Consider the following 22,562-nt stretch of genomic DNA (forward strand, 5'->3'; position numbering starts at 1 on the left):
AGAACTGTGTCGAGCCAGCACATTGAAAATGAGAAGTAAACTAAATTCACACACACAAATGCTTCCTTGGCTGTACAGTCTTGGTTAAAAATCATTTCAGGGATGGTTCCTTTATTATTTCATCATTAGTAACATGAAAAATAGATTTAGAAAGATGTAAGGATGGTACCTGAAAGCATGCAGCTTTTACTAGAAGAAAATCAGAGTTAAAATCTGAGCACTTAAACTCTCAGTCCAATGCATGTTCTACTGGATTTACTATACTGCTCTTTTCTTTTATGTCTCTGGCACTAATCATCCCTTTGCAATATCACTTTAGAACCTCAGTAGGGTCTCAATATTGTAGGAAAGTCTAGGTCAAAGAATTTGTTGTCTGGCAGTTAGAAGGTGATGCAGTTATTGTATATATTTAAACACAGCCCTGAAAGGTGAGTTTGTTTAAGGACTGAATTTAAAATAAAAATTTATTACTTTGATTTTTTATTATATTCTCCAAAATATAGTAACAATCATCATTTTGATCCCATTTTATATGAAGCAATCACATATTTTCCTTGACTGATGAATATATGCATACATTTACACTTAAAGAATCCATTGAGTTTCAATTATATTGACTGTGGCAAGGCTACTGTGAAGAAAACACTTTTAGGAAATTTATTTGAATATTTGGATATTCAAACAGTTCTTCCATTCAAGTTACTTTAACTGATTTATAATTTTCAGCCAGTTCCCTAGTTATATAAGGGATTTGGTCACATTTGGCTTTTGCTAGGTTATAAGTATTTTTGCATAAGTTCCTTTTAAGGATCCTGATTCCTGCTGTATGCTCTCAAGAAGAAGACATTGAAACATAAAATGTCTTGACTTTTTGTCATGTGATCTCAGGAAAAATGTAGGGTATCATCCAAATATACCTAATGAAATGTTAGTGTGGTATTAAATCAATAAATTCTGGTATTAGAGCATATGATTAATTTTAATTTTTCTTAGTTTAGATAGGTAATGGATAAATGATAGATAAATAATAGATAGTTAGAAGACAGATTATAAATAGGTGATAGATTGATAAGTGATAGATATATGATAGATAAATTGATAGATAAATAAATGTTAGGTAGATAGATAGATAGATAGATAGATAGATAGATAGATAGATAGATGGCAGATAGATATTACTTGGGAATCTCATTGAGGAGAAGGACCTGGGAAAAATATAATTTCCAAGCACACGAGCAAAATAAAGTTCCTTAGCTGTGTTTCAAGATCTTAACTAGAGCACTGAGAAATGAGGATATTTCCACTTATCCTCAGTCCTCAGCCTAAAGAAGTGTTAATGTCAAGTCGCTTCTTAGTCAACTGCAGTAAGTTAACCATGCTACCGAGTTTTGCTCAGATTTGTTTATAGAGATGCTTTCTCCTGAACTCTGTGCTTGTAGTTATAAAGAAGATTGACTCACAGAGCTCTCAGGGCATTCCTGCTACCTTTGAAAGTTCTGTTGTGGTCAAAGACCTTGCGCTTCACTCTGAGTTCATGCTGGGCTGAAAGAAATATAGTGTTAAGGAAAGCCACAGAATTTAGTGAAATGATTATTTAAATGTTAGCATTTGATATCTTCTAAACTTGTTAACGATAGATTTTCCCACAAAACATCATCTTTTACATTGGCCTCAAACTCAGCATGAAAGTGTTGTATCGTTTTGAGAGTATTCTCAAAGATCTTTGGGAAACAAACAGGTCAATAAGGCTGAATATATCTACTTGAAACAGTGTCTTAGAGTCATTTAGAAGGAAAGAAAAAGCAGAGGAAGCATTCATTCTCCCGTTGTAATTGCTCTATGATACTCAAGACCTGAGTGACACGCAGAGTTTCCCTTGACTGTGCTTCTTCTGTCTCCAGTGAGACATCCTTACCATCTAGTTTCTGCACTCCCTCATAGGCATGCTTCAGGTTTGCAACTTCTGTTTCCTTCCCCTCCCTTCCTTGCTCTTCCCTCCCTTCCCCTCCCTCTTTCCTTCCCTCCCCTCCCCTGCCCTCCTCTTCCTTCTCCTTGTCCTCCCTTCCTTTCCCTTCAGTTCTCTCCCTCATTCAATTCTCTTCCTCTTCCCTTCTTTCCCATTTACCCATCTCCCCTCCATCTCTCTGCCTGTCCTTCACTCTTTTCCATTTGGAGGCTAACAGAAAATGTCAGAAACCAACAGTGAGAAACTCTTTAAGGATAAATATATGATTAGAGAATATACTGAGGAAGTCATTTCATATTCTTATGATACAGTGACTTGAGGCCAGATTTCTTGTTTTGGAATGTAGTTAATGTGAGTGCTACCAAATCTCAGAGCTAGTGGCTGCTAAATAATAAGATGAAGTATCTGAAGGTTATGCACTGACATGATGAATAAGTTTCAGGCCAAGGATGGATAAAAGATGATACAATTTTTAAATGTAGTTATAAATTTTTAAAATTAAAAAATTTTAAAATGTAGTTATAGTCATTCATGTAAATTGCTTTCCATTTTTATTTAATCTTCACATGGCACAGGTACAATTACGCATGGCAATAGATGTACCTAACCTTAACTATGCTTCATGTTTTACTTGTTTGGCACAGTGGACTTTATAAATAAGATTTTAGACTTTCAAAATTGACGATTATGTAGTTGGTCATCCATTTACCATCAATATTAAAACAACAGAGAGAAAATGGTATCTATATTCTATAAATTTTCACCTCACTTCTTCAGGTCACTTCATCATGAATGATGATACAAATTGGTTGATACTAAAAAGTCTACTAGTCCAATTTCCTTAAACTATCTACCTTGTGGAATTTCCGTAATAAAATCTTAGTTTTCTACATACACAATAAATAGACAATAGTGATATAGATTTGTAAGAGTGCCCTAGGTTGGCAAATGTATGCCAAAGTGCAGACAAATGAGTCAGCATTCCCTAAAAGAACATGCATTTCAAGAATGAAAAGCAAAATGTAAAAACAGACATAACTTTTATTTTGCATGTCACTAGGTTACATAAGATAATTCCTATAGATTATATCTTTAATAGTCACCATACAATAAAACTTGAACCTTGAAAATAATATGAGCTCAACTCAATTAATTAAAAACAAATATACAAAATAGCCAAACGAACGGAAACACATGAACTATGAACCAATGGCTGAGGGGTCACCAACTGGATCAGGGCCTCTGAGTGGGTGAGACAGCTGATTGGCTTGATCTGTTTGGGAGGCATCCAGGCAGTGGGACCAGGTCCTGTGCTCATTGCATGAGTCGGCTGTTTGAAACCTGGGGCCTATGCAGGATCGCTTGGCTTGGCCTGGGAAGAGGGGACTGGACCTACCTGGACTGAGTCTACCAGGTTGATCTCAGTCCTCGTGGAAGGCTTTGCCCTGGAGGAGATGGGAATGGGGGGCAGGCTGGGGGGAAGGTGAGGGGGGCGGGAGTGGGGAGAACAAGGGAATCCGTGGCTGATATTTAGAACTGAAGTGTACTGCAAAATAAAAATAATAAAAAAAACAAATATACAACAGAAATATCAGATAATATTATAAAAAATTATTAGAAAACAAATTTGGTTACAAATTCTTCCTATTGCACAGCTTCAGTAGGATTTAATAGCACAAAAAATGAATTGCAAATAATATAAAACAAATTATTTCTCATTAGAGGCATACTTGGTAGGAAATAATATAGAGTGTAAATTTTCCTAAGACTCTAATATCTACTATCTTTCTTTTTGTACCTTTTCATGATAAGAAATGTCTATTTTGTTGTATCAAATAAAATCTAAGTGTTCCGTGTGGAGGAGAAGAATTAAAAGCGACACCACATAATATGATAAGCTTTAGCTTTTATAAATATGTGGCATTGGTTTTCCTGTTGTTATTGTTCATTGAAAAATAGTCACAATATTGGTATAAAATGTGACTAATTGAAGGAATCTTTAGTTGAACAGAACAAACAGGCATGAAAATATTGTCGTGAAATATATTATATAATTAAATTTTAGTTGTCATATAAGATAATGAGGTGTTTTAAATCAGAAAAAACTATAGTTAAAAATATATGGAGAAAAGTCTGTGATAGAGGCAGAGGTACATATGAGGGTGGCTGCTAGAAGATGCAGAGAGAAGGGTGTTCGAGGAGAATGGGTAGCCTAGCCGAGGCGCTTTGCTGAGCACCTGCCCGTTTTCAGCTACAGCGTGTAAGGCTGAGGTTAGACATGAGATCTAAACACACAACTCTATGGTTTTTTGTTACAGTTATGAAAAAATTAAAACTGCTTCAAGGGTAAACTAGAGATAGTTCTCAAATGAAGAAGCTTATTGGGTTGTCTTAATATCAAGGAAATATTTTGCTCAGACAAGAACAAGGGAAATGGTTGTCTGAAACAATATTTTCTCCTCTACCTGTTTTTGTTAATTGAGATTAACATCTTCGCAATAAATTTGTCCTGAAGTCTTGAGTATCCACAAATGAATAGCTGAAGGAGACAGGCTAGCTTTTGATTCTCAAAAGACTTTACTGTTGCAGCAATAGGGTGACGTTTTCAGTGTCCTATGATAGAGATAGAAAGAGAAACACACATGATAGGAGCCCTTATGAGACTGGATTGCCATTTTCCAGAGTGTATCGGAAAACTGTATAGCCTTTTTTCCCATTCTCACTCCTCAACAAATCGTGTCCTTTCAGACAGAGATGATTTCCTGTTTCTTGGTTAGCAACTGTATTTCTTTGAAAATATCTGTGTTGAGTTGTCACAAAAGTACTATAAATATGGTTTATTGGTTTATATATAGGCCATCAGAGACCACTATAATAAAATTACATTCAACATGAAAACAGCATTCTAAATTAACTTTTTCCATGCCACAGTATGTTCTCCTCATCATCAAAACTAAAAATGCTTCCATCAGTTGTCATATTTTTCCCAGGGAGTGATTTAGATAATCAGTTATGATTTAGTAACAGAAAGAAATCATTTGTAAAACATACACTTGAGACTTCAAAGAGTCCATAAAGCCTGCTAAGCTCTCCTCTATGCCTCCCAAGGGTAGACAATGTACATGAAAGGTCTGTCTAACTATTTAAAAATATTTAAACTTCAGGCATATTGCTATGCTAACATATTGCTTATTATAATGTGAAGTGGTTCAGTATCACTTAAACAAGTGTGTCTGTTCTTTAAAAAAAAAATCATTAAGAAGCAGCTGAGATCTCCTGAAAGTCAGCCTCCCAAGGTGGCATGTTTAGGATCTTTCCTTCATTGAAAATATTAACTGTGAAATTTCATATGTATGCAGTCAATTATCAGAACTACACAGTGGATAAGTTTTAGGAATGGCTAATCAAAGCCAATAAATTTCCCATTTGGGTGTGAGTGTGTGATAGTGAGCTCTAATAGGGGCTGTTGATAGACACTCACTAGCACAATTTCCTGCTTCATCAGAGCGTGTAACTGAAGTGAAGACTGACATCTTCGTCACCAGTTTTGGACCTGTTTCGGACCATGATATGGTAAGTGACACTCTATGTTTGATTTTTGGTGTTTAATTTAGATTTTCAAAATTAAAATATAATTACATCATTTCCCCCTTTCCTTTCCTCCCCCATTCTCTCTTCAAATCAAGATTTCCTTTTCTTTGACTGTTATTGTTATATATGTCTAACTGTGTGTGTGTGTGTGTGTGTGTGTGTGTGTGTGTGTGTGTGTGTGTGTGTGTGTGTGTGTGTGTGATTTCAGGGCCAACCACTTGGTATTGAATAACCAATTAGACGACTCATTCCTAGGGAAAACTAATTCTCTCCCTCTCAGCCTTCCTTAGTTGCCTATAATTCTTTGTCGTTTGGTAGAGCCCTGTAAGATTTTCCCCCTTTCATGTTAGCAAGACTACTGGTGTTGGAGTTCAGGTCTTGTTTAGGCAGATACATTGTTGTATCACGAGTGAAGCTTACCTGCCATTTCTAGTATTGCCATTATTAGTACTTTTAAAATCTGTATTTTAAAAGAAAAGTATAGACTATTTGAGAACCCACTTGAAAAGGCTGGGTTGGTCATAATTTTGTGTCATTGTGTGTATTATAACAAATACATGTGTATCTACTGACAATATATATTTTACAACATAACACACGCGCGCGCGCGCGCGCGCGCGCACACACACACACACACACACACACACACTGTTTCTGTGCTTATCAACCAACCACTACAGTATTCCCCTTTTCACCCCTAAAATGACTACTCAACTCAGCTTCTGTCCACAGGACTCCCCATGCCTCATGCCTCTCACTTCAGTTGTGAGGCCATGGTGATTCAAGGATATCAAATAAGACTACTATTCCAGAACAAGCAGCCATTTGTACTACCATGTCCCAATCCTTTTTGGATATATATGGAAAATGAATATCAAAGTTGAGAGAACACTTGACCCAAATTAAAAGAAAAGAATACTTGAGAGGGAGAAATACAGGACAGAGAAATGTTCTTTGTTGCAAAACATGCACCAAATAATTTCCAAAAGTGGAACTGTGTGTGTCTGCCCTTCCTTTTCCTATAGAACATCTTTGAAAATTTAAAAGGTCTATCAATCTTACCAAACCATGGTAAAGAGTCCACTATGAATATTTCAAACACGTATTATTATTATTAGATGTCTTTTATTAGTACTTAATGCAAATGTGTTTTGATTTCCTAGTAGCTTAGGGATAACTCAAATAAAAGTTGCAGATTTTCCTGGTTTAAAAGGAAACTCAGATTATTCTGCCTGTATCCTTACAATGTATACTTAATCTTGGCATTCTCTCTCACTCATTCACAGGCTTAACTACATGCATATTGTCATTATGCAAGTCCTGATTACTATAAGTTGATACAGCCTGGAACTTCTCAAGCCTGACTCTTGGAGTAAATACAGCTGAGTTAAAGTCTCACCATCATCCACATTCTCCCATCAAATCAATATAATAAAATCAAGTTCATATGAAACAGAACATTAAGTATTCTGGGCAAAATTTTAAAAACCAAAGGCTCAAAATCCCTCAGATGTCTAGGTACCCATTCATGTAAGATTATACATGATTTAAATCACATACTCAACATCCCCCCACCCCCTCATCCCCACCCCCACATGCATGCTTATTCCCCCCCACCACACACACTCACACACACTCCCTTAAAGGTCATTTTCTCATTTCTATACTCATCTAAACCCTATATTTTCACAGGGGACCAAATTGAGAAAGAAAAGCTTATCATTGGCACAATACCAAATTAAGTCCTTGTATTTGTGTTTCAATCAAATTCTTTGACATTGAATTCAACACTGCTCTTGGCTACATGCATAGCATTGCTTGGTGAAATTATTTTTTTATTGCAAATTAATGTCTTATTTTCTTAAAGTGATGTGAAAAGTTGCAAAGACAAACATGTCTTACTGATGTCACAGTGTGAGTGCATTGCTCGTTTAAAGGGAGTAAAGAATTACTAGTTGCTTGATGATAGAGGTAGGGCCCAGTTCCCATTAAAAATTAAAAATTCTGACTGGACGGCGGTGGCGAATCTCTGTGAGTTCGAGGCCAGCCTGGTCTATAGTGCGAGATCCAAGACAGGCACCAAAACTACACAAGGAAACTCTGTCTCAAAAACCAAAAATAAATTAAATAAATAAATAAATAAATAAAGCTGAATTCTTGTGGGCCAGTGTAACCTGAATCCTCTTCCTTGACTTCTGACTATTTTGATAAAGGAGACAATGGAGTAAAGGGCATGGGATTAGAATAACATGTTGTTTGTTTTTATATTTACTTTTAAACTTATTTATTTACAATAATTCTACCTTTGTCTCTTCCATTTGGCAGAATGCCTCACGGTGTTAAGGGACAGTGCCCAAAGGGAACCAAATGTGAAAAATAAGTAAATTCCCTTAAAATAGTAAGCCTTAATTATTTTTTATTTTAAAAATATATTTGGGTTTATTCTTTTAAGAATTTGATCCATCCACCCCTGTTCTTGTCTCTCCTCTCTAAGTACTACCACAGCCCCCCAAGAGTCTCCTTTCCAACTTCATGTACTATTTTGAACCCGCTGAGTCCTGTGTGTACTGACAATATTTATGATTGTAGAACTGTCCGCTAGACAGAGCTTGGGTAGCCAAGCAGAGATCACACTCCACGAAAACTGATTTTCCCTCCTCCAGCATCCACCAGTGGCCAATAGCTCCTCAGCTAGGGGCGAGGTTTTGTGAGTTCCTCTTCCATCTGTGCTGGATATTGACAGACTTGACTATGCTTTTCAGTTACTGACTCAGCTTAGTGGACGTTCAAAGGACCAATGAAGTTGTGCTTTTGGCTTAGAATAAAGGTACATAATAGTATTATTTCTACTGGCCAGTATACCTATAGCAGTCAAATTTGCATTTCACGTATAAATTTCAGGGAAAAAAAAGAAAAGAAAAGCAGAGGATGTACAGAAGCTGATCTTTCTCATTGCTTATAATTTCTGAAACATCAATCAAGTTGTTTTGTAAAAGGATCAAATTAGGCTTCACAACTGATTTGCGAAGTGGATCCTGGAATGTGTACCTGATCTTTTGCTATAGAAGATTATTTAAATTGTATTATGGGAGGGAGATTAAGTATAAAAAGGAGTTTTATTTAGAGGCGATCAACGTTTGAAGAAAGAATGATGAGGTTACTTTTTAAAAACAGGAAAAGCTTTCTCTATTTTTTAAACAGGAACTGATAAAATATCTAATTAGTAATAACCGTATTTGAACTTGTCATTACTGAGTGTTTTCAAGGTTCTAGTACATTTTAAATGTTATTCTATCTAATCCTCATTTCAAACCCTTCAGCTCAATAATATTCTTATCTGCATGCTCTCAGGAAAGGAAAGTGACCCACTAGCTAAGGGTACCTATTGAAACCTGAGCAGTCCATCCCTGAAGACTGCTTAGCTCCCAAGGCATCCAACTTCACCTAGAATAAAAAACAAAATGAGGTCAGCTCCTTAAGCTTATTTTAAAAACCATTAATTGGCCATCAAACAGTACATTCCCATGGCACTAGGCTCTGACAGAAATATCCAGGCTGCGCAATCACACAGCCTTGCTTTCTGTGGTGCTTAAAATGTATTAAGTCAAGGCACATACAGATGTTAATAAATAGCATGAACCAGAACACTTCAATACGATATTTATTTAGGTACAAAGTTGATGTTTTGTCCCAGATCTTGAGAATAAGGCTCATATTCGCCAGGGACCTACTCTATTAAGCAGAGAAACTTGGGGAGAATTTTCTCTTATGAGGTGGAAACTGTAATCCCGAAACTTGAATAAATCCTTCAGAAATACTTTGCATTTATTTAATCTTTTCTACTGAGTCTCGTCTTTTGTATTCTGCTTTTGTCTGTCTGCCTTGGTTATGACCGCTCCTCACCTTCTTCAAGTTCCCATCCTGTAACTTTTCCAAAGTCACTTTTTCCAAATAGCGCTTTTTAAAAAAAAACCCAAGCTATAAAGAATTCTAGTTTAAAAATTGTGCTGATAAAATTGGAAATCAAATAATAGGTTCTGATTTCATACCCATACTCACTAATACTATCGATCTTCCCTAAACCTTATTTCAGCATCTCTGAAAAGGGAAACATGGCTCATATTGGCCCAAATGGTAATTCTTGATTAAATAAATTGTGGTCATGGGGGCTAGATCATATTGTATAAGGACATCCTGGAAGTTGTTTACTGCTACCATGTCAATCATATGGATAGGTTCAGAAAATATGAGACAGAGTGTTTCTATTTGTAGTTAGACAGTATATGGTCCCAGTCAACTACTTTTGTTTAGGTTTTTATTTCTCCTCTAACAGAGAAAAGGAGAGATTATATTTTAAACTTAGTGTTGCTGTGTGTGTGTGTGTGTGTGTGTGTGTGTGTGTGTGTGTGTGTATCTGTGTGTGTCTGTGTATTATATTTGAAGGTGAACTTTCTCAAAACTGGGGAAAAGGGGTTTCACTGTCAGCTTTCAGCATAGATAAATAAAACTGAATGGAAATATAATAAAAACATAAATGTTAGGACATGGACAATATTGACATAGTTTTTGGGGTCATTGCCTTTGGGCATTATCTTGCTGAAAATTTAAACTCAATCTCTTTCAAGTTTAATTTACATTGAACACTTACTATATTTTCAAAAACTAACCAAACCCAAACAAACAAGCAAAATCTTCCTTAGAGCTAGGAAATGAAGCAAGTGTTTCATTTCATTCCTGAGAACATGATCTGTTTAAGTATGCTTGGGATCTGGATTTACCTGTAGACATTCTCTGTAGTTCGGACCAGTCTAAAGCCATTCAGTTGTATTGAGAGCAGTTGGCTATAGCTAGATAAAGAAGAATGGAAAAGTCAGCAGATATGGTACCTCTGTCTCAGAAGCCTGCCTGTTATCTAGACAAGGAGACATATGCACAAGGAGACTAGATATAGTATGAATAATAAGCACTGTTCTCATGTAATGTTGCCTCATCATCTGATCCACAATCCCTATCCTCCATGAGTTCTTCTAGTAACAGTCAAGGCTTAAAAATTTCTCCCTCTCCTGAGTTTAATGGATGCTTAACAAATGTTTGCCATGAATAAATTCCTATCATGTGTCACAGTGACTTCCATCTGACACTCCCTGACACAGAAAAGCCTAACAACAAACATGGTAACTTGTCTGGCCTGTCTCAACAGAATAGCATCATTCACCTCCTTCTTTATATGTCAGTCACCCCAATTAGCTACACGGTGAATTACACATCCACTAATGATGTAACTTTATGGATCAGTGATGGCTGAGCAATATCAAACCTCTGCCCGAAGAGCGGACATACATCCAGACTTTACTGCATTTTGTTTAAATTCTAGGAAAGAGACAGGTAGTTAAAGCCATGCACAAAATGCCTAAAGACAGAAATTATTTATTTTATATGTCCTAAGGATGACATGTATAGGATTTTAAAACAGCTGCTTTCAGAGACACCAAGCTTCACAGGACTAGGAAAACGTGGCATAATGTTTTCCAGTCTCCCCACTCATCCTTTCTGGTTTTGAGTATGCTAAGATTAATGGAGAATGTGGTAATCTTTATTTCGAACCATTGAGTTCTAAATTTAGTGCCAATGTAGCAAGTACTGCAAGGAAGACGAACACTATCCTTTTCAATTTCAGGAGCTGGTAAGTCACATCGCTTGTTTTTAGATGAGCAGATGTTCGTCTCTGGGTAATGCCATAAGGAATGCTCTGCTTATTCAAATAAATCGATTCCCTGGCTGTGAATGATGATGAGGTTCACACATCTCTCATGTGATATACACACACATGCGATCACTAACACACACACCTCCACACTTTGCATTCTTCTCTCTCCCTTCTCTTTGGAACAAAAGTCCAAATTAACAGTGGAAATCGATTAGCTTCTACCACATTTTTATAGTCTTGTTCACTATGTAGGAGAACTGGAAGGCTACATGCATTATTTTAGAAAAGAACAGGAAACAACAAGCCATTTTCTTCGTCAATGGATTTTTACATCTGTATCAGCACCATGATTGGCTTGAGTTTGAGTATGAGGTTTTCAAGGAACACAGATGGGCCTGTAAAATATTATGTTTTGTTCTTACTCCTGAAATTCATTAACTTAAATATTCTTCTTTGCATGCAACCTGCAAATATGAGTTTATTTTTTATTATTTTTTTTGAGACAGGGTTTCTCTGTGTAGCTTTGCGCCTTTCCTGGAACTCACTTGGTAGCCCAGGCTGGCCTCGAACTCACAGAGATCCGCCTGCCTCTGCCTCCCGAGTGCTGGGATTAAAGGCGTGTGCCACCACTGCCCAGCATGAGTTTATTTTTTTAAACTGTCATTTACTATTTTCATTTTTCTATTGTGACAAAGGGAGTTTCTGTTTTACTTTCATATATCTGAGGAGAAAATTGAGAACAATTTTTTTCCCATAAATCTTACAGATTGTTTGTGTGTATCTCTGTGTGTGTATGCACATACATACATACATATGTTAAAAATTATTACTAAAAGCCATCAGTGATTCCTCTAATACTAGCACATAAGTGCCACCACACATTTGCTTCTGAGAATGTCACCTAAGCCACACTGAGCTTCCAAAATCTTATTTGTAAGTTATGTGTATGGCAACATGTAACACTGTGAACTCTGCTCTTTCCCCCAAATTACCCAGGAATATACAATAGATGTGTTTTTCCGTCAAAGCTGGAAGGATGAAAGATTAAAATTCAAAGGGCCCATGACAGTTCTTCGGTTAAACAACCTCATGGCCAGTAAAATCTGGACTCCCGATACCTTTTTCCACAATGGAAAGAAGTCTGTGGCCCACAACATGACCATGCCTAACAAACTCCTGCGAATCACAGAGGATGGCACGCTGCTGTACACCATGAGGTAAGGACAGCCTTGGTTCCTGCAGAAAACTGTCCCCAATCTTGTTCTGCTATAAGAACTATGTCATCAGGGTGCTAATGGGCCATGATTGGTCTTTGAGCTTCCTGTTGTTTTAGGCATTAAATTCATTCTGCTAAGCAATAGTAATGCTATGAAATAGCATCCTTGCATGCATGCACGCAATATTAAATAAAACGTAAATGAAGTCTAGGTTAAGTAATACAACATTGCAGAGGCAGTATTTCCAACTTGTTTTAATTCAAAATGAGGACCTTTCAGTCCCTGTTATGAATGGCATATCTCCCTGAATTCAAATTAGGTATAGGTTAAATTTCTAGAAGCTATCAAAATTTGAATATTTGATAGTAATATTTCTGCAAAAAATGAAGACAAAATGAAAAATATGACTATACAAAGTTCTTTTTTTTTTTTTTTTTTTTTTTTTTGGTTTTTCGAGACAGGGTTTCTCTGTGTAGCTTTGCACCTTTCCTGGAACTCGCTTTGGAGACCAGGCTGGCCTCGAACTCACAGAGATCCGCCTGCCTCTGCCTCCCAAGTGCTGGGATTAAAGGCGTGCGCCACCACCGCCCAGCCTACAAAGTTCTTTTAAAAATTCACATGGAACTATGTATGGGAAGAAATACATGATTTCTCAAATAGTATTCTTAGCTAGAGATAGTTCATTTGGCTTAGCCTGAAGACTGTATGTGTATGTATGTGTGTATGATGTGAAAATTTCCCCCCTTTGAAATGACTGAAAAAAAAACATGTCATAAGTGTACAGTGTCTTAGAGATAGAATGAAGGAAGCATGAATCACAAAACCAAAACTATTAAATAATTTTTATAAAAGGACATTTTTACATATTCTTAACTTGGAAACTTTGAATGGTCTATGATTTATTCTTTGATTTTTTTTATTAAAAATTTTCTTTTTGTTCAAATGGAAGTTGGTTGCCCAGTATGACTATTGATTGGAATGGTCAGTGTTTGCTATATTTGGTTATTTCTTTCATTAAAATTTGGCATCTGCCTTCTGTCCCTAGCCTCACAGTACCTATGCCCAACCATTTCATTAAACTGAGATATCCAATCTAACACTACCTGTTCCTAATTCCATCTAGCAATTGCAAAATTCTTTCTCTACTAACAAATAATTAAGAACAGAGGTTTCCTTCTCATATGAAATTCTGACTTTTCATATAAAGCACCTGAGATAACAAGGCAACAACTACCACTTCCAACCCCTGTTTTCTTTCACCGCTTTTTCAACTAAACGCAAACAACACACATTAACGGGGCTGGCTAGTCCATCTTTAGAAGAATGAAAAACTATTAAAAATTTCTAATTGTCCAAAGCCTTCTGAAGAAGTCAGCAAGAACTTCCTTCTCCAAAATAATAATGAAAAACCTCCATTGAAATATGTGGGTTTTCACATGGAAGATGTGCATTTGCAATTTCTTTCACACATAGAATTCCTTTTGACCTCTCGTCTTTATGAAGTTTCCATTCTTGTCAAGTATTTCAATGTGCCAGGATGAGCTACGATTCAGTTAGTGTGTGCTGCTTCTTAATATCCCTCTCATTTCAAGTTGCACTACATATGTGTAAGCTGCCACAGCTTCAGCTGTACTAATCACAGTAGTATCAAAACAGGAGAGATCTTATATGGAGCAAAGGGGCAAGAATTTACAAGTACCACAACCTAAGCACCTGTTTCAAATCTATCTATCTATCTATCTATCTATCTATCTATCTATCTATCTATCTATCTACATATATTTCAATGAATAAGTTTTTAGCAATTTTTTTTAAAACATGAATATTATGTCTGGGTGGTGGTGGTGCATGCCTTTAAGCTCAGCACTTGGGAGGCAGAAGCAGGCAGATCTCTGTGAGTTTGAGGCCAGCTTGGTCTACAAAGTGAGTTGTGCAGAGAAAGCCTGTCTCAAAAGCTAAACAAACAAATAAACAGAAATATAAATAGAGTTCACATTCCCAGAACATGTGATATACATGAGAAATACAGTACAGACCTGCCTCAACCTGGCAATGGGTTTGTAAATAAAACTAACTGTTGGAAATTCAGTCATACTTCATAAAAATCATCAAGGAGGGTTTGCACCTTACATGAACCACAGTCTCACAAAGCCTAGGGACACTTTCTACTTCACCTGCTCTATTTCTGTCCCATTTGTTGGTGCTATTTGGGGGAAAGATCGGAGAATGATTAGGACAGGAGGACTATTCTTGGTATTGCTGCCAATGTCTTTTTCTCAATCAAGGATCAAGTGGCAATTATGCACAATATTTTATAAGTTTTTTTGTATCTTTAATTGACCGATAATAATCATACACATTTAGGCCTTCAAATATGATTTAAATTTAGGTATACATTATTTAATAATCAAATCAGGAAAATTACTATATCCATCATTTGGTTATGCAATTATATTTTTGATTATAACTACTTTAATTCTCGGAACATTTCCCATAGCCAGATGGATTAGTGGATGCTTTCTGTTATAAGAAACACCAGTAATGTTTTCCCCTTCTTCAAAATCCAATCTTGTTGATTTTCATAAAGTAAACAAAGATTATAGAAAACAGTCATGGTATCTTAAAAATCTTTCAAGATAATTTGATTATTGGGAATATAGCATAGGTGTACATTTTATGTCCATCTAATCTGATTCGTTAATATTTGCTATAGTTAATAACATCCTTGTCTAATTATCATCAAATGTCTAATCTATAGAGCTTTTGTTTGTATTCTGTTTCCTTAATTGATAAGGCTGACGGTGAGAGCTGAATGCCCAATGCACTTGGAAGACTTTCCTATGGATGCCCATGCCTGCCCATTAAAGTTTGGAAGCTGTAAGTAAATTTACTTTAAATTATCATTATTCTTACGCAAGATCTATGAACTTAAGCAAGAGATTTCCAGTTAGTTATGGTCTGTTGGAGAGTCACAAATACATCAAGAAAATTAAGACAGCAATATATTACAAGAGTTGCCTATGAGTAGTAGCCCTTATATGCTTCGTATTTTCGCTTTTTAAAAAGGATTTTATTTTTGTGTATGTATGTGCGCACCTATATATGCTGGCTAATTTTATGTCAGTTTATACATGCTAGACTTATCTAAAATAAAGGAGCCTCATTTGAGAAAATGCCTCTGTAAGATCCACCTGTAAGATATTTTCTTAATTAGTGATTGGTATGTGTGGGTTCAGACTATTGAAGGTGGTGCCATCCCTGCTCTGGTAGGTCTGGATTGTATAAGAAAGTAGGCTGAGTAAGCCATGGGAAGCAACCAGTAAACAGCTCCCCTCCATGGCCTTTGCATCAGCTCCTACCTCCAGGTTCCTGCCATGTTTGAGTTCCTGCCCTGACTTCCCTCAGTGATGAACAGAGATATTGTAAGCTGTAAGTAGATACAGAGAATTGTAAGCTGAAACAAACCATTTCCTCTCCAAGTTCTTCTGTCATGGTGTTTCATCACAGCAATATCAGTTCTAACTAGGACACTATATGAATGCATATCATGCATGCATGTGCACCTGTGGAGGCCATAAGAGGACATCATCAAATCTCCTGGAGCTGTAGTTACAAGTGGTTGTGAACTGCCTGATTTATGTGCAGGGAACTAAACTCAAGATCCCGAGAAGAGCAGTGCACACTCTTAACCACTGATCCATCTCTCCAGCTCCCATGTTATTTTTTTTTTTTTACTAAAATAGAAACCATGGATTAAACCATCTAGTAGAAAAACATATCAAGTAGTATTTGTGGAAAAGGGAAAATAATCTTGGATCTCATAGATACATTTTCATCCCAATAAAAGGGGATTGCTGTATTTACTTTACAATGTCTGACAAGGTTTTAAGAAAATATTCATTGGTGGCCAAAAACAAAATGTAGGTGTTTTTCTTAATAGAGTCATGTTAAGGTGATATCTAGAAAATAAATTATTGACATTATCATCTCTAATTTTCTCCAGTCAGTGTGACTGTCCCATGGAATTCATGAATGTATTTATGCTTTTGTTTTCATTTGATGGTATCATAAACACATCTCCATTGTGTTAACTTTATGAATTCATACTGTTTGAAATCATCACGGAGTACCTATGGGGGGACAAGGGAACTTTGGGCTGTAGAGCTGGACTTTCTGAGCTACTCTTTCCCCTTTGATTTCTGACTCCAGTGCATACATGGAGTGAAGATAATGTATTCCCGGCTTCCTGCAGGGGGGGTTCTGACAGGGACTGAGTCAATCCTGGTTTACCTAACTGGCTTACCCTTCCCACAGGACAGGCAGACTGAGCAACTATTTTGGTAAAATATGATTCATAGAAGAAAAATAGTGATAGTGTAGGATGACAGCAAGCAAAGAAAATAGCAAAGGGCCTTCATGCGCCTCGCAGCTCTAGTCATGGGGAGACATTGTTCTCTATTTATAGATCACATTCTATCCTGAAAACTCAAGATTAATCTCTTCCAAATCTTTCAGCTAAACAAGACTTTAGGGAAGACTGCCTTTTTGCACCCCTTTTTTGTTTTAATGTGCTCTTTACATAGTTGGCTCTCCTGTTCTATTTCTAACAGTGATGCTATTATTTGTTACTTGGAGATCAAATAGTTCATCAAATTTATGCTCCCTTATAAGTTCTCCCAGTCTACGATGTAACCTTAGGAGGAAGATCACCCACTATATTATTCCTGAGCCAGTGCTGATCCATCACCACTACCACAGTATCATTACCAATAATGTCCCCAGATAAAAGTATTTTATTCCCAACTTCGATTAGGCTTCAAATGTGTTCTTATTTGCTCAGTGAATTACAGTTTATTTTTCAGTAAGGTTTGCTTCAGTAGTGTGGACTGAAAGGAGAGAAAGAAAAGGGGCCACGCACTTTCATATAAGATGTGTAAAGGTCATTGTTGGTTGACGTCTGCTCAGTCCCAAGTCTTAACAAAGAGTGTCTTTACATGAAGTTCCTCATCACAATATGGCACCTCAAGCACCTGCATCTGCTTTCAGGGAGATGGAGAATTGTTGGTAAAGAAAATAAGAAATTAGTGGCCACACCGATCAAAGCTTTCCCTAAAATCCTGAGAATCATCTACCTATATCTCAGTATAATAAAATGTGTTTTACTTTGCCTATGTTCTCAGAAGAGGTTGGGCAGAATGTTTTCATATAGACACATTTTCATTTGAAGGATTTGGAAGGTATTTTACAAAGGGAATGGATCGTGAGGAGAGAACAAATAGTGTAGCATACAAAAAGAATGAAGTTTAAAAATGCATAAAGCAGTTTTGCACCCGGGTGTTTGGCCTGTGTTCTTTCCTGTTCATGTTGCTCTTCTCTTCGTAGCATCTGTGTGGATAGCCTTCCCATCTTCCACATCTCAGCATAAACAGCACCCCTTAAGTTTCTTCCTGACAATTCTGTAGTAATTCATGTATGGCACTATCAATTTTCTTGGTCCTTTTCCCCTGCTTATTTTTTATAACATTTGCCCCTGTATTCATTATCATTTTTTGTTTGTTAATGAACACTTTTTATTGTGTGCAGATGACTACAACTTTTATAAGAGCAGGATATATTTTATTTAACATTTTCTGTTGCAGAGGTTAATAGGATTCAATAAATATGTATTTATTGAATAAAGAAAGATTATACTAACCAGGTTTTAAGTGCCTTTTTGCTTTTCAACATTTAAGCAGGTAGAAAGAAGAGGTCTGAGGAATGAAAGGAAAACATGGAACTCTGGCCACTGAGGCTGATAAAAGGCACTGGTACTTCGTTTTACAGCTCCTCTCTTGACATTAAATCAAGGCTTTAGTGAAGTATTAACACTAGGCTACTTCTTAACCTCAACCAATGCCTTTTGTTTTACCATTTCTTACTAGGGAATATGATTCCTTTGAGATCTTGTCCTAAAGTGTTTGACTATGCAGTTGAAGACATTTGCCAGCTTTTACTTCCTTCTATTTAAGAATTATCAGTTCACATAAACTATCCTTGTGCCTTCCATCTGTCTTCTCTACCATAAAGCATCAGCTTGCACCATGGGAGTGCATTCTTCATTTAGGGAAATTTCCAGGAGGAGCTCTAAGTAGTAAGTGATGTAAACCTTCACTGCACTGCGGAAGAGGGCTTATGCATGTGCTTACACCATGGTATTTCTAAAAAGTGAAGCATGAGGCACCAAAGATAGCACACCACTTTTCCCGCTCTAACTATATTAGCATTCCAGAGACAACCTAAGTTATAAAATGATACCATCCAGCCACTGTTGCCAACAACTGTACAATATAGTAGCAGGAGATTTAGCTTGTTCCAAAATGGCACAAGCTCTAGAATTAGCTTCCTCGACATTTACAGAACTAGCAGACTTCCATGGCTTATGTACAAAGTGGACTATCTTTTCTAGAAAAAAAATATTTCCAATGAGATGGAGCAGAATAAACAGCATCTTAAGCTCTTATCTCTGTTTCCCCACTAAATAGTGGCATGCCATGAAAAAAATATTTGGTTCTGTGCCCCACTTTACTGTCTACAAAATGTGATGAAATTATGTGGCCATTGAGGCTTTTTGAAGAGGTACATTCAGTCAATTCGCACTATAATAAATGCAGTGTGTCTACTTCAGTAAGAAAAAAAAGAATTTGCTATGACCAGAAAGTAATATATTGCGTCTCCAAATTGTGTGCTCTGCCCTCTTCTAAGAGCCTTTTAAAGTCTAATTTTATAGCTTCTTCATTGATAAAATTGTCCTACTCTGTATCATGCTAAGACACCTTGCCCTTTTACCCACTGAAAATAGCCACAAGAAAATAAGGAAAATATTAAAGTCTATGGGGGCAAATTCTAGATTACTCATTTGTCACTTAGAGTTGTCTCAAGATACATTAAATTATTTTCTCTCAAACTTACATAAATGTTTTCTCAAGAGATAACTGATATTAATTGACTTATAAGTGATGATGGGGCAGATGGGATGCCACCTAAGACAGGGAAGCAAGATCTCAGTTTTCCTGCTTCACTCAGCTCAGAGTAAAGTGACATTCCAAGTTGTGTTTCAAAGTCAGAGTAGGTTTTGCAGAGAGCATCATTTTCATATAAAAGGCAACCATAATTTAATATCTTATAATATTTTAGCTTGGGGAACACATATTTGTACACAATTCTCAATCCGGAGTTTAAAGGTTGTATTGAACACATCAGTGTTAAGAATTCAATGAACTCTAAGCATTTTTGTCTTTTTCGGGGAGGGGCATTCCTCCAAAGCATAATTCAAATTATAGTTTATAACTGTTGGTATAAAGATGAATACATGCCAGTTTAGGTTATATTGATCTTAGATCTTAAATAAATTAAAACATTTTTGTAGCCTTCTGAAAGTGGTTTGGTCCCTGGGAGGGGTGCCAAATGTGACTAATGGATGAGTTGGCCATTGGCCAGTGAATCAAGCTTGTATCATAAGGCCAACCTTTGCTGTCATGACCTCCCATCAAATAATCTAAAGCAGCTTACTCTTCCTCATCTGATACTCCTTAAAATGTTAACATCATTGTGCATCTAAACATAGGATGGCATTTCAGCCCATGTGAATTGGGTCTTCTGTGACTGGAAAAGAGAAAAGCTGTGAAATCTTTTCTTCCGTCTTGCTACCTTCTTTTCTTCCTTCTGTCTATCCTTCCCCCCCTCACTTCCTTCTTTCCTTCATTTCTATCCACGGGTCTCTAATCTGAGTGGATTAAAGATTTACGAACGAGAACCTCATACGGGAGATTTCTGGACTACCAGTGATTTGGCTTGTGACCATGAGTGAGAAGGAAGGTTTTGTAAGGTAACTTATCACCATCTTCGGCAGCAGCATCATGATTGTGAATATCTATACAAATCATCAGTTTAACAGGATGTCAGTGTGAGCCTCTGCAGTAACACTCTTCCATTTACTGTAAGCTTCCCATGACTCAACGTCATATGTACCCAGGGTTGTTGGCGCTATCTCACTTTAGGTCTCATGCTTTCTACTGTGCATATACTAATCTTCTTTAACTGAGTCATGCCTTTGTCTGAAATAAAGATAAATAAATAAATAACAACAACAAAAAAAAAACATATTGCCTATTGAACAAGTTTTTTTTTTTTTTTCCCCTCATGATCTCTGTTCTGCCCACCTTCTGTTTTTAGGTCTCACATTCATAAAAGTGTTGACTTGAACTTCTCTAAGTCCTTTTTCATACCTAAATGCAGACTTTCTCCCTCCATCCCTTCACCTAGTAGTGTATGGCTTTCTTGCATTAAACACTGCCGAATTACATCTTTATTTGGCTATATGTTTGTGTCTCTGTTACGCCAATATAAGTCACACAAAATCAGCCACCTTGTGTATGTTTATTATTGCAACACTAGCACAGTGCTGTATCCTTTGTATGAGCTTAACATGTTAGGAGTGGACAAGTGACTGAAAGAAAAACCTCAGAAAAAAATATGTATTTACGTTACCAAGCAACTGAATATGAGCTTTCATTTACTGGCTTGCCCTCTGCAACAATGTGGTAGAAAATATGAAGCTGATGGAACAATCAGCTCATTAGGAGGAGTCAAGAGGCAAGATGCATAACTATGCTCTTTTTTTCTCTCTCTCTCTCAGATGCTTATACAAGAGCAGAAGTTGTCTATGAGTGGACCAGAGAGCCAGCTCGCTCAGTAGTTGTGGCAGAAGATGGGTCACGCTTAAACCAGTATGACCTTCTTGGACAAACAGTTGACTCTGGAATTGTTCAGTCCAGTACGGGTAAGTTCCATCTGATTATTCTGGAGATGATGAAAGGAAAAATATCTAGTGAGAATGTAAGAACTCTGACTTTCTTAATGACAGAAAAGTCAGGAAAGGAGTGAACTCTGGGCCTCCAGTGCTCTACCTGCTGTTCAGTATCTCTGGCTTACCTTGATTTCCATAATAAGCTGGTTCTGTATGATCAGGGCAGCCTGGGATATAAACAGAAAACTTGGGATAAAAACTGTTATGGATGAAAGTCTGTGCTACGTTGTCATGCCTTACAATTTTCCAACGGATTGTAGGAACTCTATAATATGTTGGGAAGAATAAATTAAACCAGTGCAGATGGTTGTCTGCAAGTCTTTGCACACAGTGTCCTTACATAAATACTAGCCGTATGTAGTCTCTAGGTCCCACTTATTGTCATACATCAAAGGATTGCATATAAATTTAAGCATTGATCATTACACACAGGACACACACACAAAATAAATTTCCTTATTTTCTGAGGCTAATACCGTCTCACACCTAAATTCAGTGGAGGTATACAATACTGATCATTCCATTTGGGAATTAAAAGTAGATAAAGTTTGATCCTTTTAGTGTTGAAGCCAACTGTGTTCAAAGATTCTAAGGTTGTTAGAGTTAAGTAATACAAGGGACCATCTTGGATTATTTGAAATCTGATAATAAAAAAATTACTAAATTAAATTATTAAATAAATTAAATTATTAAATAAATTAATTAAAAATAAATTAAATATGGGAAGTAAAAAATCAGAAAACTTATGCTTCCCCTCAACGTTCTGCATTTTAAATGTGTTCAACTGATAAAATATTTGTCAAGAGCTAATAATTATTTTCATACATATCTTACAGAAATTTAATTTATTTAATGAACTTGAATTTGTAAAAAAAAAAAAAGTGACTGAGTCATGTACAAAAACAATGATGCTAATTTTTTATCAAGAAACCACCACCACCACCACCACCACCACCACCACTACCACCACCACCACCAACAACAACAACAAATAATAATAATAATAGCAAAAAAAACTCTTCTGTTTTCAGATTTCATTTTGAGACCCTAAGAATGTTAACATTTTCAAGCAATAGATCAATCACTTAATTTTTTACATAAGATGTGACTTTTGCTTGTTTAAAAACACTTCCTTAGGAGCTAAAATACTTATGCTTCTTGTTTTATAAGATGAAGAGCTGCCCACAGCTTTGCCTTATTAGAAATGCCATAGCATGGTGCAAAGCCTGTCTCTCT

At 36.5% G+C, this 22,562-nt stretch overlaps 1 protein-coding gene across 3 annotated transcripts in view; it reads left to right on the plus strand.

Moving 5' to 3' along the window:
• Window positions 1–22,562, plus strand: part of Gabra1 (gamma-aminobutyric acid type A receptor subunit alpha1) — a 53,596-nt gene that overhangs the window by 14,462 nt on the left and 16,572 nt on the right. For all 3 annotated transcript variants that reach the window (XM_052758479.1, XM_052758480.1, XM_052758481.1), the window contains 4 exons: window positions 5,472–5,539; window positions 12,261–12,481; window positions 15,276–15,358; window positions 21,156–21,299. In XM_052758479.1, the coding sequence (XP_052614439.1) occupies window positions 5,472–5,539; window positions 12,261–12,481; window positions 15,276–15,358; window positions 21,156–21,299 (516 nt within the window). The remainder of the gene's footprint in view (window positions 1–5,471; window positions 5,540–12,260; window positions 12,482–15,275; window positions 15,359–21,155; window positions 21,300–22,562) is intronic.

This window comes from Peromyscus californicus, unplaced genomic scaffold (assembly GCF_007827085.1).
Source record: "Peromyscus californicus insignis strain IS unplaced genomic scaffold, ASM782708v3 Scaffold_3__1_contigs__length_106647218, whole genome shotgun sequence".
NCBI classification, from domain to species: domain Eukaryota; kingdom Metazoa; phylum Chordata; class Mammalia; order Rodentia; family Cricetidae; genus Peromyscus; species Peromyscus californicus.